This window comes from Quercus lobata, chromosome 2, assembly GCF_001633185.2.
Source record: "Quercus lobata isolate SW786 chromosome 2, ValleyOak3.0 Primary Assembly, whole genome shotgun sequence".
NCBI lineage: Eukaryota > Viridiplantae > Streptophyta > Magnoliopsida > Fagales > Fagaceae > Quercus > Quercus lobata.
Window position 1 is genome coordinate 27,538,562 of NC_044905.1, and position 19,284 is coordinate 27,557,845.

The 19,284-nt window shown below is 33.5% G+C and overlaps 1 protein-coding gene and 1 long non-coding RNA gene across 2 annotated transcripts; one reads left to right on the top strand and one right to left on the bottom strand.

Annotated features, from left to right (window-relative positions):
- Positions 1 to 4,371: 4,371 nt before the first annotated feature.
- LOC115975172 lies at positions 4,372 to 8,287 on the bottom strand. The gene is made up of 3 exons (XR_004088093.1): positions 7,950 to 8,287; positions 6,887 to 6,977; positions 4,372 to 4,618 (listed from the first exon to the last, which is right to left on the bottom strand). It is a non-coding gene; the product is annotated as an uncharacterized LOC115975172 (long non-coding RNA).
- Positions 8,288 to 10,389: 2,102 nt separating this feature from the next.
- Positions 10,390 to 11,048, top strand: LOC115966237. Its single transcript, XM_031085493.1, has one exon. It carries the CDS (start codon positions 10,466 to 10,468, stop codon positions 10,973 to 10,975), a length of 510 nt encoding a protein of 169 aa, XP_030941353.1. The 5' UTR covers positions 10,390 to 10,465; the 3' UTR covers positions 10,976 to 11,048.
- The last annotated feature ends 8,236 nt before the right edge of the window (positions 11,049 to 19,284 follow it).

A 19,284-nucleotide genomic window follows, 5' to 3' on the forward strand; every position in this document is an offset into this window, starting at 1 on the left:
TGTTAGAAAAGCTTGTCAACTATCGTTTTCTTTATAGTCGGTGGCCTATGGAGCTAGGACATTATTGCTCTCCACTGAACTTTAAATGCAATGGGCGACTTGGTAAATTGGACCAAATTTATGTACAATATCTTATGTGTTGTTTTGTTTCTTAGGTTCTCATTTTAAAATTCTGTTATGTGGTTACTTAACTTGAAAAATACACTTCTATTCATAAGAAAAAAGTCACATGACGGAATATTAAGAGAGGAATTTAAGAAACAGCAACTAAATACTGTACTTAAGTCTTGCTCCGATAAATAATGTTAATAACATACTCTTTTGCACAATTTTTTTTATTTTTTTATTAACGTGGTAGGTTGTGATTGGTTGTTGTCTGTCACTATCACGCGAATTTACATTTTTTTCCACTACTCACAATGTATCACGTTAAATAATTGTAATAAAGTGTATATAAAAGTGTGTAATATTAGCATTATTACGATTTGGCTTAGGCTTAAGCATTGGAAACATTGACAAAGTCCTATGGGGTTTTTCTATTTAAATCTACACAGCAATTAAGAACACTAAGTCTAACCTTAGTTTTCCTTAAGCATTCCCCTATGGCTGTGTGTATAATTCATACTAATAAATGGTCAAACCTTGAAATAATATATTTGATTACTCGATTTCTGCATCAGCTAATCTTTTTATGAAATAATGTATTTGATTACTCGATTTCTACATCAGCTAATCTTTTTATGGGTAATTCTACCGTATCCCCCCAAAAAAAAGGGGGTACAGTACCCACTACTAGGTAACCTGCTATATCAGGTTATTTTTTTCTCACATTTGATGGTTTCATCTTCACATTGTGCAGTTCCAATGTCACTTATGACAGTTCTATTGTCACATTTGGCGGTTCCCTTATTTTTTTTCTCACATTTGATGGTTTTATCCTCACATTGTGCAGTTCCAACATCACTTGTGACAATTCTTTTGTCACATTTGGCGTTTCCCTTACTTTTTCCTCACATTTGACGGTTCCATCCTCATATTGTGCAGTTCCAACATCACATGTGATAGTTCTTTTGTCACATTCGGTGGTTCCCTTACTTTTTTCTTACATTTGATGGTTTCATCTTCATATTGTGCAGTTCCAACATCACATGTGACGGTTCTTTTGTCACATTTGGTGGTTCCCATATTTTTTTCTCATATTTGACTGTTCTATTCTCACATTGTGCAGTTCTAACATCATATGTGACGGTTCTTTTGTTACATTCAGTGGTTTTTTTTTCTTCTTACATTTGACAGTTTCATCCTCACATTGTGCAGTTCCAACATCATATGTGACAGTTCTCTTGTCATATTTGAAGGTTCATTTATTTTTTCTCACATTTGACGATTCTATCCTCACATTGTGTAGTACCAACATCACTTCTACCCGTACTTTTGTCACATTTGGTGATATCCTAATTTTTTTTTTCTCATATTTGACAGTTCTATCATCACATTAAGCAATACCAATATTACATATGACTGTACTTTTGTCACATTCAATGGTTCTCTTTTTTTTTTTTTACTTACATTTGACAGTTCCATTGTCACATTAAGCTGTATCAACATTACATATGGGCGTTGCCAACCCAACCCAACCCCACCAAATTACCTAATAATCAACGAATATATCTAACAAAAATACTCCTAAAGTTTCTAAAATTCCAAAATACCCTTAAATATACTAAAATTACCAAAACACATTCTAATAATTAAAAATTACCAAAATAACCACGAAACTCTAAAAAATTATTGGGATATCCTTAAAACCTAAAAAGTGACCGAAATGACCCTAAAATCTAAAAAATGACTGAAATATCCTCTAAACCTAAAAAATTATCAAAATACCCTTGGATACTAAAAAAAATTACCTAGATGACAATGAAATCTAAAAAATGACTAAAATAACCTTGTAACTTAAAAAGTGACAATAATGCCCTTAGAACCTAAAAAACGACCGTAATGCAGCTTAAACCTAGAAATTTACTGAAATACCCATAGAACCTTAAAATTACCGAAATGACCCTGAAACCTTAAAAAAATCTTGAAATACCAATGAAACTTAAATGACCAAAATACCTCATTAAATTTAAAAATGACCAAAATACCCCTAAAACCCTCAAAAATTACCAGAATACCCTTAGAACCTAAAAAATGATCAAAATACCTTTAGAACCTAAAAAATGACCGAATGACCCTAAAACCTACAAAAGTTTAAGAAATTACCCTAAAACATAAAAAATGATCAAAATAACAAAAAATCCTAAAACAATGACCAAAAATACTCCATACTACTTGAAAATGACCAAAATACTTTCGAAACCCTTTAAAACTACTAGAAGATCCTTTAAACCGAAAAAATAACTTAATGATATTGAAACTTAAAAAATGACTGAAATGACTCCATAACCTAAAAAATCACTTAAATATACTTAGAACCTAAAAAAATGACCGTACTTTTTTTACATTCGGTGGTACTCTAATTTATTTTTCTTACATTTAACAGTTTTATTGTCACATTTGGTAGTACCAATATCACATCTGATTGTACTTTTGTCACATTTGGTGGTACTATTATTCTTTTCTCACATTTGATAGTTCTAACATCACATTGGCCAGTACCAAATCACATATGATCATCATTTTGTTATATTCAATAGTGCTATTATTTTCTTTTCAAAAAAAAAAAAAAAATAGTCCTATTATTTTTTAGTCACATTAGGCAGTACCAACATTACATATGACTGTACTTTTATCGATTCATAAAAATCTTGATAATAATTAAAATGTTAACAATGAATTATATCAGGTTACCAAATCCTCACATTTGATGGTTCCATTCTCATATTGTGTAGTTCCAATATCACATGTGACAGTTCTTTTGTCACATTTGGTGGTTCGCTTATTTTTTTTCTCACATTTGACAGTTTCACATCCTCACATTATGCAGTTCCAACATCACATGTGACAGTTCTTTTGTCACATTTGGCAGTTTTCTTATTTTTTCTCATATTTGATGGTTCCATCCTCACATTGTGTAGTTTCAACATCACATGTAACAGTTATTTTGTTACATTTGACGGTTCTATCCTCACACTGTACAGTTTCAACATCACATTTGACAATACTTTTGTCATATTTGAAAAAAAATTTCTCACATTTGACAGATCCAATATTACATTAGGTAATACTAACATCAGATCTGACTGTACTTTTGTCAAATTCGATGGTACCCTAATTTTTTTCTCATATTTGATAGTTTCTTCGTCACACTAGGCAGTACCAACATCACATTGAGTAGTACTAACATCATATCTGATTATACTTTTTTCATATTTGGTGGTACCTTTATTTTTTTCTCACATTTGTTGGTTCTAATGTTACGTTGGGCAGTCGCAAATCACATATGATCATACTTTTGTTATATTCAATAGTTTTATTATTTTTTAGTCACATTAGGCAGTACCAATATTACATATGACTGTACTTTTGTCGATTCATAACAATCTTGGTAATAACTAAAATGTTAACAATGAATTTTTCCAAAATAGTTATAAACTTGAAAATTAACAAAAATACCCTGGAAATTAAGGATTTCAAAAAATAGTCCTATAAATATATAAAATTACTAAGATACCCCAATGCCTCAAATATTACCAAAATACCTTCATTAACCTATAAAATGACTAAAATACTTTTTTAAACTTTCAAAATTAATAATAAAAAAACATTGAAAATAAAAAAAGTAGCACTAAAAATACCTAGAATGATTAAAATACTAAATATTTTGAAAATTGCATCAAAACCACTCAATTTGGCCATGTTAGAGTGATATCTTGGATTTTTTTTAGTGATTGTAAAGATATTTCAGTCATGTTAGAGGTTTTCAAGACAACTTGATGATTTTTGACATCTCATTGATATTTTAATCAAACACATCTCAGCCTTTTTGGTGCCTTTATGGTGTTAAATTTTCTCAATGAAAAAAAAGGTGACCCAAAGCAAACGTTATTTGTTAGGAAACATTTGCTCCTTTAAATGATTCCAAACAAGCTATATATTTAGACCATACAATGCTATAGCTATGAACTCTAAAGAAGAAAACGATTTAGGCCTTAGTGTGTTTTCTTGAAGAACTTGAAATTGAAACCTAAAATAAATTTAGGCCTCAGAGCGTGTTCTTGAAGAACTTGATATCCAAAATATGAAGGGAAAGAAAGAGTAAAATTGAGAAGCAAATAAATTATGCATTCTAATGAAAATAGTTAATGATATTCTTGTTAGGAAATAACAAAATGAAGCAGCCAAGCAAAAGCAAAAACACACCAAACCAGCCGCAAGTTATGACTGCATTTCAAAATAATTTTAGATTTCGAAGTCTGCCAAAATGCGATGCTATCAATACTTAAAAATTACATTCAATATTTCTGCAACAATTTTCTCATCAACTACTTAGTAGTTTTACAAGTAAATATCATAGTTGTAGCCAATTAGCTCAAATAGTTGCTCAGAAGCTATAGAAACTTATAATTCACTGAGATTTGGTTTGAAGGAAGCTCTCCATTACCAAATTTAGCTCCTGTAAATTGATAAAGCAAAGGAAAAAATATTAAAAAATTTCCAAGTAATGTGAATACGGACAGAGTCAACTAATAATGCAAACCTAAAAGAAAAAACAATTGGTTGGATTTGTTGCTCATACAAAAGCTTGATGATTGTTTTGGCATGGAAAATTGTTTTGCACCTATAATTAGGCCAGGTACTAATGAAAAACCAACATTAGTAATTTAGTATTCTCTTGAGAACTTTGCAAACACTATGTCAAAAGAGAAACAAAGCAAGTGACTTTAGGATATAAATTAAAATAATCATAATGGGACTAAATCCTTTCTACCATACCTCCATTTGTGGATTGAGGAAGGGTGCTTGCAATGGTACTATAGCGGATGCTGATATGACAAGGAATGAACCAGGTTTGATGGCTGGGAACTTGAACTTTGCACATTAAATAAAAAAGAAAAATTAATGTAGCCACTACATGAACAACTAACTATATAGGTAGGAGGAAGGGTATTTAGGGAATGTTGACATGAATCTTTCCTACTCCTTTTTTTTTTTTTTTTTCGAAGCTCAGCTACATAACTTGTTTATACTGAATGTTGACATGGTTGGTATGCATGAGGAGAATTCACCTCATTACCTCTTCCTCATATACTTCCATCTCCTCTCTACTACGATTTTTTTAAATACAAACTATAATAATCTATAGCTAATAATAAAAAAAAAAATAAAAAAAATCATGCATGTAATGTCACTATAGCAATCTCAGAAACTAATGTCACTTCAACCGAATAATAACAAGGACAACTAAGAATCCTAATTAGCAAATATTAATCTGTACATAAAAATATCTGGCTTAATCAACTAAAACAAGATAATATTTGTAAATGCATGGAAACGTGCTTTGTAAATCTACAATGTCTTGCCAATAGAGTAGTCACTGTACCATCTCAATGTTTCATAAATTTTATATGCCAAGGAGTGGCTATTACATTTTACTTATCAAAAGAGAAAGATTTCTAAATCCAAGGTATATTACACAAAGATGTCTCATTAAAGATGTGGGGCCAGAGAACTTACGACCCGGCCCATTTTCCGCTAAGGCCCAGGGCCTGTGTCGAGGAGGGTAGTTGCCGAGGACGAGTAGTTAAAGGCCGAATAGCCTAGAGACCCAGCCGAGGATGACCCTGTCCTCGGCATCCCAAGACTTCAAAGGGAAAAACGACATCTCGTCGAAAGTTGCCTCTAAAACGCCCCCAGAAGAAGAGGCGAGTAGAATGGGACCCACATGGGGGTACAGAGTGGGGGTGGTTCAAGGTAAATACGTCACCCCCCGCATTGAATGCGCCTACAAACTTCCTAGCCATATTAATGAGAAAAGACGCCTGAACAGTGTGGCTTCGGTTAACGCAACTAACAAAAAGCAGGGGGAGGCGACTGATGGGACAGGTATTCGAATAGGAACCTGCCTGATAAACAGGTGGAGGGTCAGGATCAATCGAGAAAGACTATATAATATAAAGACTTGTGCGCCAAAAAAGGGGGCTCTCCCAGATGAGGGAGTCCTAAAAAAGGAGAGAATAATAAGGAGATGAAGCTCCTTGGATGGGATTTAAAAACCGGAGCCACCGATAACGTGCCGGAATGGATTATTATTATATACGAAGGCTCATCCTCGTGCAAATCACTATGGAAACCGTGACTAACCACCATTCGGTGACCAAGGCCTTGCCTTTCAAACCCACACTCTACAAATTATATTATTTGGGCCCTCAACGTGCGAATCCAATATCATTTTGGAGTCGTTACAAATTGAGTTCTTACAAAAGATATAACCAAAATTTGTGCAAAAAAAAAAAAAAAAAAAAAAAAAAAAAAAAAAAAAAAAAAATATAACCAAAATGGTTCCAGAAATTATCTCTTGGAAAAATGAGAAATTTTTTTTTAATTTTTTCTACAACTTTGAATTACAGAATTTCCACAACTAGAAAATTCAAGAAATAATTTCCACTCAAGCCACTCTACAATAAAGATTGCATTTTATTTTCCTCAGAATTTCTCAGTACCTTTAGAAGAGTGACAACAATCCAATCCACTAATAATAGGGACAACTACCTGTTGATTGACCAAGGGATAAAATTGAAAGTGCAAAGTACAGTAAACCATTTCTAACTCATTCTAGTAATTTAATCACCATTTCCAGCAATACAATTATACAACTGATACAACCTAACCAAAACAGTCAAACACAAACACAAAGAATATATGTACACGTATATGTGTATACCTTGCCTGTATGACTCTGCAGTGTTCTACAACAAACGAAAGGAGTTTGAAGCTAACCAGGGTCCAAGCCTACGAACTAGCATACCTGGAGCCTGTAAAATTTGATACAAAAACCAACCAAATCTAAGAAACAACCAACACACACACACACACATAAAAGCAAAAGCATTGAAAAATGAAAAAAATAAAATAAAAAAAATAGAAATTTAGTACCACTTTCAACCTTAGCAAGCTTAATGGGAAAACTATCTATATTTTGTAGTGGTAAGTTCTCCTTGTTATTTTAGTATTTGCGTGTTTTGGCTTTGAGTTAATTGTCACAAGCTTATTCTGAATATCCCTCATTGCAAGTTTGTGACCAGGCTAGTAACAAAATTACCTGATGTCTGCCTTCAGTCAAGATTAAGATTCAATCACAATGGTATACCACCTTTACATTATCATCATGAAGATTGTAAACAACTAAGAATATGATAAATTATGACTATGGAGCACTTAGATGGATACAAATTATAGTCAGAGAAAGGGGTGGCAAGCTGGACTGCATCATTTACTTCGCATAAATTCAGTTTGAAAAATTTCCAATGCAGTTTGAATGGAATGGTTATATTGATGCTTTGAATATGTAACCTGGACATTAAATTAACTATTGATAACAAAATTTAAGAGTTTGATAATTTCTTGGTCTAATAAAAGAAAAAAAAAACATGTTATAGTCTTTATTTTTAATATTTTTATAGCTACAACTTTTAAAATTTGTGTCACTGACTCATACAAGTATCTTCTAGAAATTCCAGCTCATAGAAGCATTTCATCAAACACTTTGCATTTCAACAATTTCTTAACAAAACTAAACCAACCCAGTTCCCATCCTTACCAGTAGATACAGGCCCACAAAAAATAAGAAGCAAATCAAACAAAACCCACAAACAAATCAAACGGAACCCACAGAGGCATAGATAAACCTAGACAATCCTATCAATATTTTGTGATTCAGATTTACAATCGAAGGAAGAGACAAATAGAGACGTTTAAGAGGACAAGATGAATTGAGAGAGACAAACCCTAGGAATGATGGTGGCTACAGTTTCAGAACGTAGAAGAGAGCGTTTCCTTGAAGAAGAACATGAGAGGCTTTGAAATCAAGGTATTTGGATGCCTCAAATCCTGGATGGATTTGGATCAAATCCAAATCCATCTCTTTTTAAGATATCCAAACAAAGGATTTGGATTTGGCCCCTCAAATCCAAATCCAAAGATCCAAACAGGATGCTAACAAATAGATTCAGTGATTTACCCAAGAACATCAGCGATGAAGGTTCGAAAGAAGAGACGGTGAAAGAGAAGAACTTGCTTCAGATTAGATGCGATGCAAAAGAGAAGAACTGTATTTTTTTTTCCTTTCTATTTTTGGTTTAATATGTTAACCTGACTGACCGGTAACTGATATCCTGTTAAAATGATACAAACGGCTAAGATTAAAACAAATAAATCTAATGGCTAAAATTGAGGTGGGTACCGTACCCCCTAAAAAAAAGATGGGGTACTGGAGAATGACCCTCTTTTTATATAGGTACAAAATTCAAATCCAAAAGACAGTAAACAAATAACTTCATTGTCATAATTTTTTTTTTTTTTTTTTTGAGAAAGTTCATTGTCATAATTAAACAATTGACTCGCATGAGTAAATAAGTAAGTAAATAACGCCAATGATGATGTATACAGACCATCATTTAAGACAATTAGCAAGATACTTATCATATGACAAATGCTTCAAATCTTGATTTTCACTTATCATATGACAATTAATGTTTTAACAACTTTTTTCATTTTCCATAAAATTGATGTCAAAATTTTCTTAAAATGGATTCTTAACAGGTGCCTGTAGCATGACCCTTTTTAAAAACATTTATAGTCTGTTAATCTTTGAGCCTAAATAGGCTATGTCATGTTTTAATTAAGATGAATTGGGCCGATCTTTGGGTGACCTTAGAGGCCCTATGCTTGAGCTAATCAGTCTCAATTCTCAACTCCAGGTCAGTCAAGTCCAACTTGACGCCATATATATCCTAACCTTTTGCCAAAATATCTATTAATAATTTGGCGGTAATCATTATAAAGTAGACCATAAATTTCAAATTATTTATGTACCGTGTACGAAATCTTTTAAGGTGGGCATAATCATAATCATAGTAAATAATCAAAGATAATTCTTTAGCCTAAGCGTCCTAAAAACTTATTAGAGTGGACCCAATATCGAGCTATACAATTCTTTCATAGTTTTTGTCATTTACTACTTCAAGGAAGTTGCGTACAGTACAGGCAAGCCAATCCAGTTGGTGGTTGATCTTTGATCATGTCAAGCAAGTTTGCAAACCGGAACATTTCACTTTAATATTTTTGGGGCAATAAATAGTTAGCAAACATTTATAGGAGTAATAATTTGGGCCCTAAATGAGTGAATTTGGAGCACAAGTTGAATCGATAGTTTTATTTTTTATTTATTTTTATTTTAACATAGAAATTCTACTCTAATCTAGTCTAATCGAATCTAAGTGTATATGTGAGTGAAAACTCCTTTTTGGAGACTTGAACACTGGCCTTTGCCCTCTACACGTTACAAATACTTATACTTGTGGAGTGACCATCACATTAAAGGTGTGCGGTGGTCAAATTCAATAGATAGTATTTTTCAATAAAATCATTTATAAATTGCTCGATTTGATCCTTTGAAGGAACATTGCAATTGACCCTAAAATTGATGGTGACAAAGTGCATGCACGCCATTTATATATATTGTTAATTGTTAATTTTTTAATTCAAAATCGAAGATATTAAAAAAAAAAAAGAGTAAATAAAATTTAATCCAATTACAAATCTAACAATCTGGATATATACAGTGAATGAATTCATTAATTTCACTTACGTTTTGCTTATGCTTTGTGTACGTCATCCTAAACAAAAAAGATAGCCCATATACTAATCAAGGGGTCTATTTATGGTCCATGATTTGCAATTCATATACTAATCAAGTCAAAATAACCTAATATTAAAACTTGCACACTACGACCAATTGGGAAAAATGAAGAAAGAATGAATTGATGTATAGCCAATTTGTATAGAGGAATTAACCAAATAAGCAAAGCTTAGACTTCACCTGGACTAACTCTTCCTCACCCTTTCCATGCGTGTTGCAAGTTCTTTCTCTTAATGGATCAAAGTCGATATTTTTATCGATGTTAGGATTCAAGAACTATAAAATTTCACAATTTATTAAAATGATAAGTTTTGATTAGAATAACGTTATGTTCACATTCATTCATCTTAACTATTTTATTATAATTGCAACGAGTCACGTAAATAATTATACCTTTTATTGTAATAGAAAGGTCATTGTCTACTCACACGTCATAACAAACAAACCTTACATATACTAAATGCCAATATATATATGGCCGATGGCTCACATCACTTTTCCCTTAAAACTTCTCACATTAATTTCCCCCCAATATATAACGTCCCCACTTTACTTTATTTACATCCCCTCCTCTTCCTCTCCATCTAAAACCATTCAACAGCAATGGGAAATTGCTCAGCACTTGGCAAACCCAAAAGAAAGTCTATCATTATGTCTTGTGCTCCTAAAGGACCAAAACCTATGTGCAAGTGTAACCACCAAGAGGTTTTACGTGTCATGAAAACTGATGGCAAGATTTTAGAGTACACAAGGCCTATGCTTGTTAAGAATGTCTTGATGAACTTCCCAGGTTATGGAATTGGCCTATCAAAAAGACCATTGCGGCAACTTCCATTGAATTATGAGTTAAAGGTTGGTCATGTTTATTATCTTCTTCCACTATCTCGTTCAGATTACTCTTCTTCTTCACTAGGCATGGAGGGCACAAATAGTGGTACGAAGAGAATAAAAGTGATTATTACAAAGCAACAGCTTGAGGAATTGCTGTCCAAGAAAATATCAGTGGAGGAGAAGCTCTTGGAGATTCAGAAAGAGTCTATGTCAAGGTGGAGACCAGTGCTGGAGACCATCCCTGAAGGAAGTGAGCAGGCATGCAGTTTTTTTGTTGTTTAGGAAATTTATGTTACTTTTGATAAGTAGGAAATTATGCTTCTATGTTAAAAGCTTACCATTATTGTAATCTACTCCAGAGGACTAGAAAGAGATTACTCTTACATTTCTCTAAACAAAGAAAAAAACTTCATTCAATAATTGGGGTCAAATCATCAAATCCACGCTTACACTTGGCCCCACAATTGTGTGTTAAAGATTGCTAGTGGTAAGAAAGAATTCTGTAAGAGGTGCACCCAAAATAGAACTAGTAAAAATTTATCAACTCAACTATTGTGAAAAAGATTATAAAATTTTTTGTGTGCTACGGATTACTCCCAACAAAATTTCTCCTACAAAACACTAAAATGAGATCCAAAACTTCAGAACAAAGGTAGCAACATAGCAACTAGCAAACATCCTCCCCAAAGCAGTATGGTTTACTCCTAAGGCAAGTGAATTAACTATGAAACCCTATTTGAAAATTTCATTTTTAGACCCCTTAGATAAATATGCAGCAGAATTTTTAATTGATTATTAATGAATCTCAATTATGTGATTCACAATATTATTGTAGAATAATTCTTTTTTATTTGCTCTTTTATATATATATATATATATATGTATGTATGTGTGTGTGCATGCACGCGTGCGCACACTACTTTGTCTTGATTATCATAACTCAGCCCCTTAAATAAAAATTCCTAATTCTACCCTTTGGTGCACTAAATATAATCCTTCCCCTTCAGAGCTCCATCTCTTGTCACTTGTCAATGTAGCTAAGTGGATTGTTTGTATGATAATTTTGTTATCAGGATGGAGATGGGGATGTTTCGCATGTTTTTGTTTCGCCTTGGTGGGTTTTGATTGAGGGGGGAACTTGTCAAGAAGCTAATTTAAATTTCTATATGGATTGATCATTAGTGGTGTTAAAACCCCGAATTAACGTATACACAGACGCCCATGTTCTGCCATTTCGGCTACTAAATGAATAAAAAGAACATTTCTTTAAGAGAAAACTTGTGTACTTCAACAAGCAGTTGATGTAGATTGCAACTTCCAAGAAGTGCAACCAAAGGCCCTCCCAGCATTTCTGTGCGTGGTCTCCCACTTAAATTTTCATGTTCTGATTTTGCTTTCTTTCCTTCATCTTTCTGGGTTATTTGTGGAATTGCCACTACACATGAAGATGTTAATTTTCTATTTCTTTGATCACAAGGAAGATGCTCTCATGTCATGCTCACAAGTCACCAATCTTTGCAGCATAGGATAAAAAAATTGATAGCCACATGTCTACAGAAGTGGAAAATGGTCCATATATGGACCACTTTGACAAACTTTAAAACTAGTATGATTAGGCAAAGCTAAGCTGATATATATATATATATATATATATATAGTGGTCATCAAAATGCCGTTCACACAAACAGGTGTCCATTGCAGTAATAAGAGTGCACTCCTTGTCAAACCTATTTCATGGACATTTGCGACCAATACATAATAGTGAACTTTGTGTGGAGGTCCGATCTGATTTCGTTTGTACATGTGGAAAATTTTTAAAAAACAGTTTTTGAAAACCGATTTGATAGTTATATATCACTTCACAATGTTCACATATACCCGTCATACATTTGATAAGAATTGTGATGCTATATCATATCATGTAATTGTAAACGTATGTGTTGAAAAACTAGTAGAACACAATATGGCTAAAACTTGAAACCCAAAGGTGTGCCCCCTAATCTTTCGCTTGAGGGTAATGATCTAGTCTGTTACATGAATGTAAGAGATACCCTATAACTTGGATGTTAATCAGTTCATGAATGTAAAAGAAGGAATATCTTGGTTATGAATACACCCTTTACTTTTTTTTTTGCGTTAAGTATTCGCCCTACCCCAGGAATAGCTTGGTTTTGTAAAATAAGTGCAAATCTAGATTTTTTATTCAATGATAAAAGTTGTTGTATCCATTTGACATAAACGTAGGAAATAGAATTATTTTAACTATAAAATTTTATGTAATGGAGCTTTTGTGATATTTAAGGGCCCATTTAAAATGAGGGGGAAAAATGTGAAGTGAAAGGGAGTAGAGTAAAATTGGCTGAAAATAGATTAATTTTGGGCAAAATCTATTTTATTCCTCATTCCTCTCCCTCAATCCAAACAGTCTACAAGAGTTTTCACCGAAAGCACTTTTAGTATTTTGTGTTTAGCATATTATAATAAATAGTGCTTTAAAGTTTTAAATTTATAAAATATGAAAAATGAATTATAAACCCTTTTTTTTTTCCAGAAAATAAAAATTTTAGCTTTAACTTTAAAGTTGTTTTAATCTCCAAAGAGCCCAAAAATTTCTTAGTGAAACTGCCGTTAATTTTCAAGTAAATGAACCTTAACTCCTTAAAATAATATCTGACCCGTCTAAGAACAGGATCAGACAAAACTCCGTCATTAATTGAACTTACTAAAACACACCATCAAACAAACACTTTACATACACTTTATGAATGGTGTAAATGGTGAAAACTACAATAGAAGGTTAATTCCTTCACTTCATTTTGGCTGTAGAAATGTGGGACCATAGTTTGATTTTTGATAAAGCGAAAGTGGAACAGCAGCAAGTAAGATTTTAAATATAAAAATTGTCTCAGCACCAAGCCACATAAAAATTCCTAAAACAATAAAAGTTTCTAGGATAAACTACACCATTGTTCCTTAATCTTTATACTATATTTCAATTTAATCTCAAACGTTTTAAATGTATCAATTTGGTTTTTAACTTTTTGGTATGATGTCAAAATGATCCTAACTATTAAGTAATGGATGAAAAATGTTGACATGATTAACGGTCAAAATAAAATATTATTTTTTGTTACATCGACTGTCACATGTATTGTCACATCAACATAAACTTAAAAAAATTAGTGCCACGTGCCCTTTTTTTTTTTTTTTTTCCTTTCATTTTTCTTTTGCTTTGGTTTCTTGGGAAGGAAATGGGATTATAAACCCATAATTGAAAAATTGGACTTCATTTTCCTACCATTTTCCCAGCAATAGAACAAGGGAAAAGCAATACTAATGAAAAAGAAAAAATTGCAAAACTAACTACAAACCCATTTCTAATATATATATATATATATATATATATATATATAAAACTTCAAATACACAATATTTATGTTGCTTACAGAAATTTAAAGGCCTTCCACAAAGTCCACTAGGCCTAACAACAAATTGTTAGTAACACTAAAGAAATTTATGGACTATTTTAATCTTTGGGTGGGATTGGGATTTGGGATTAAAGAAGACGTATAAGATGATGACAACAAGCATAGCACTTTGACGGCATGTAGGAAGAGCAAGGGTAAAAGCTTTGATCATTGGTTGAGATTAAAGAAAAGGAAAATCTTGATTCCAATAAGCATGATAGTGTTGACAACAAGTGAGAAGAACAAGAAATTGGGTGAGTGGCTTGTGCTTCAAAGTTTTGTTTTTTCCCTGGTTTGGTTGCTGGGAAAATGCAAAGAGAATGAAGTTGAATTTTTCAATTCTGGATTTATAATTCAGTTTGTTCTCCAAGAAAGCAAAGCAAAAGAAAATGAAAGGAAAAAAAAATTGAAGTTTATGCTGATGTGACACGTGGCACTAATTTTTTTTAAAGTTTATGCCGATGTGGCAATACATTTGATAGTCTATGTGACAAAAAATAATATTTTATTTTGATCATTAACCACATAAATATTTTTCATCCATCACTTAACAGTTGAGATTATTTTGACACTGTAAATGTGTGATTTACAACATTTTGTGTTGACTTTAATTCTGTGTCAAATTTGATTGTAATTTTGTTCAATTTTGTGTACCTTGTATTTTATGTGGAATTTCATTGTAAGGGTTGTGTGTGAGAGAGAGTGTGAAGACTCAAGACTCAATGAAGATCAAAGGTGTTTTCGAGGGTAGCTCGCGAGAGAACTTCCTGCGAAGTGAAGCATATGCTCAACACATGACTGGAATGTGAAGAGTCATGACAGATGGTGACAACTAGTTTTTGCAAGTGTCTCGCAGGTAAGACCTTCCCGTGAGATACCTGCAAAATATTATGTTTTGCCAATTTGTCATATCTTATACACCAGGTCTTTACCCACACTATATATACTCACATTACCCACATATTGAGAGGAGTGCTTTTTAGAGAGAAAACCCTAGTCATTACCCTTGAGAGTGAGAGATTGTCATACTCATAATCTCCTACACAATCTATTGTGGTTTTTCTCAACTCCTACCTTTCAATTTCTAAATCCTTGAGAGGTCGATGACTCAAACATTTACCACACCCATCTGGGGTGTAAAGTGAGGTTTTGGTGTTGCTGGGAAGAATTGGAAGAAGCCATTTGTTTGGTGGATGCAATTGAGTTGAATTGTGTGATTCGGAGAGCTAGAGAAGACAAGGCTTCGTCAAGTCAGTTGGTAGCAGGAGCTTGGAGGGCTCAAGTACATGGGGAGACTAGGATTGGAGGGTCTTTTGTTATTCGTGTACTCCAACTCATTCTCTAGTGGATCGATTTACCGCTTGGAAGGCGGCGGAGAGGTTTTTCGTCGAGTTCTTCAGTTTCCTCAAAACTGAACAAGACTACAAGAGCATACTTGTAAGGTACAAGGAAACGAAGTGTGAAGTTGAGGTGCTGGATGGAGATCTAACCAAGGCCTACTCCAAGTTCAAGGTTCTTGAGTTTGAATTGATTCAAGCTAATGCCAAAGTGGAGTGTGTTGCCTCCAAGAAACTTGACGAAGTGCTTGCACATCAAAAGCCTTTTTCTGATAAAAGTGAATTAGGATATTCTGGAGAGAGTAGTTCAAGTGCCAATGTGTCCAAGGAGATGAAGTTTGTTAAAGCTAAGGAACCAATGGTAGCAACTCCAAATGTTGAGAATGGAAAAGTGGAGAAGAAGCCAAATGGAACTGCTCAAAAGGTTTTGACAAAACCTTAAAATCCATTTGTGGCCAAACCCAAGGCTAAAGGGATGTCTCTTCCAAAGCCTTAAAGAGGTCCTCAAGTTCAACACTTCTGCCACCATTGTGGAGTTAGAGGACACATAAGACCTAACTCCATAATGGCGTAGTGCATTTACGAGCGTAGCTTGTTATGTATGCACATCTATCTTTGTGAGAAAAATCTTGAAATCTATGTGTGACTATTGTAAATTGATTTTCAAGCTTTTCATGAATGATTGGTAAATAGTCTTGATGGTTTTGATACATGCATAGACTTGTGCCTATATATTTTCCCACACTTTTTTATGTTTTTGCTTTATAGCTCAACAAACATCAAATCTCGAAAAGAAATAATGAGCTGCAAAAGTCGTCGCACATACTAGTATTTGACTAGGAAAAAGGGAAAGCGACTTGTATTGAAATGTATGATGCCCAAAAAACCAAAGGCTTACTCATAAAATGAAATATAAAAAATTTCAGGATTCGATTTCAAAAAGAGATGTAAAGATAAAAAATGATCAAATGTTACGAATTGTAAACAAGCTAAATGAAAAGTTTCAAAAATATGTAATCATTTTGTTGTGGGAGGTCATTTATGTTCATTTCTATAATTGAGATAGACCACTTGACTTAGTACTAGTTGTGTATGATTTGATTGAATTGATTATTGAAACTTCACTCTGGACTAAGGACTATTCCACATTTGATACTCACACACAACACACAAGACTTTTATTCAATGAATGCTTATTTCATTTGTGTGATTGTATATGTTCAAATGTGATGTGTATACTCAATTGCTTGTTGATCAAACCCAAAAAGATTTTTAAGTATTTTATATGTTTTTTTTAAAGTGTTTTATGCTTTCGTGTTTTGAGTTTTTGTTTAAATTGCATTTTTTCATGACTTTCATCAAAAACTCCTTCGGAGGCATTTTCGCGAGAAGCTTGCGACTAAGCTCTTCCCATGAAAATGGGTTAAGGCAAAATACGAAAACATAAAATTCAGACAGAAATTTTCACGACTATCTCGCTACTATTTCATGAGTAAAGTCTTCACGCGAAAAGTTTTGTGCTTCAAAGGCATTTTTCGCGAGTAACTTCACTAGAAGCTAACCCGCGAAAAACGCGTGTTTTGAGTTTTAAAGGGCTGATGTAAACTGTAGGGTTAAGGGCCCAAATAGTATATTGGGCATTGGGCCTTGGCTAAGAACATCAGTAGTCCAAGGACGAACGAATGGTTCAGACCTAGGACTTAATGAGTAAAATACAAATGAGAGGGTGTTCCGAGGAGGAATATCTCCTCGGACATGATAATGCAGCTCAAATCTGTATTCCAACAATCAATGTGACCTTCCAGGAAGCTCCAGCGATAAGGATGTGCATCATACACGTATAAGGGTGATGGGAACTCTGAAATATCTAAGGAAAAACTGCTACCACCATATTGAATGCACTGCAACTACTTTTCTGGCCGCATTTATGTGGAGAAGACCCCTGAACAGTGCTGCCTTGGCTACCACAACTCACAGAAAACCAAAAAGGGTGTTTGATGGGACAGATACTCAAGTAAGGTCCTAAATGATTGACAAATGTAGGGTCAAGATGGTCCAAAGGGAGCTATATAATGTAAGAGACCCTCCACAAGGAGGAGATCGGAAAAATCGAGAAAGAACATTGTAGTCATCAGAACTATACTTGTACCTAATTGTAATTGATTTGTATGAAAAAATACCTCATCGGACAGTGAATTCATTCAGTTCTATTTTCCTTGTTCTTGCTTGATCACTTTTAAATCCATACTAGCCGTTGTCAAATTCATTAAGGCCTAGTTCTTCGACCCACTCTCTACAAATTTATTATACTGGGCTCATTGGGTCAAGATCTCATACATCTTGGGCTTCGGCAGCAAAATGTGTCCCTACATAGACAATTTTTCAAAAAACACTTGTTTTCCCTCACTTCGCCTCCCTTAAGCCTTAAACAACCCAAAACTTAATTTCACCAAAAAACCCAACGAATTTCAAGTGCAATCATTTTAAAATAATTTCTAAGGTATGTTCATACAATCTTTTCTCTTTATTTCCTTAGATTATGCAGAAAATTCTAGGTTTTACTTGAATTGGGTTATTTTTGAAAAAGGGTTGGGAAACTATAATTTTGTGAACTTTTTTTTTCAATTTCTTGATTAGGCTCTGTCCCATTTAATCTATTCGCGTTTTTGTTTGCCAATTGTGGCAATTTTAACATGTATTTAGGCAAGTTTCACTCATGTTCATGCATTGCCCACATGTTAGTTTTATAAGTGCATATCAAGTGTTTGATAAAATGCCTAAATGACATTTTGGTGTTGTTTTGGACTCCAATGAGTTCCAAACTTTGGGGATTATCATGATTGGACTTGTTTATCATGTTTTGAATACTGGGTGTGTGTTTTACACACTTTGACCCAAATGTGCTTAGTCATGCCTTGCACATGCATCACATATGCACACCACATGCACACACTTGTACAATTGTCAATTGTTTTTGCATTTCAATGATATTACATGTTTTAGCACTTATAACATGATTGTGTGACAGTGTTTATGTTCTTTTTAAGACTTTGTGTTTATTTTATGGATTAACTTGGTACTAATCAAGTTTGTGTTCTTGCTTTGTGTTTTTGCACTTGTTTCTTTGCTTTGTGTCTGTTTGTGTAGATGTCTCCCACTAAGCACTTTGCTTCCAAGAAATCCTCAAAGCTTCCATGCACGGACTCAGAGAATTTCTAAACCATTGAGGCAGACATGGCCTACAATGACTGCTACAAAGCGGCAACAATCATCATGGAAATTTGTGTTTGCTTCTCTCTTTCCTACTCTTTTCTTTTTAATTGTTGTTGTGTTTGTGATTAATTATGGTTTAGAGTGTTTTGCCAATTTGGGTATTGCTTATATTTATCATTCCGCACATCAATTGTTTGAATATAAGCTTGCTTTGGTGTTTTATAATTGGGGGTCTAAACATTCACTAGTGTTTTACACACCAAGTGAACTTTCATAATGTTTGACTATCTAATTAATTAAGTGTGTGCAACCTTACCATAAGATGTAGTCTTAGCCAATCAAATTATGACATGTCATTAACCTCAAATTGATTATAATTATAACCAATTGGAATCAATTGTTCATAATCACATATAGTCGGACTGAATTTGTGATAGTGCATCTCGGCCATTAAAATTTGATTTGGCAATAACTTTCAATCTGATTGTCCGATTAGGGCTTATGGCTAGTTGATTTGATTGCTACAACATCAAGATCATTTTCATGAAATGAAATTAAGTATCTTATTGCTACA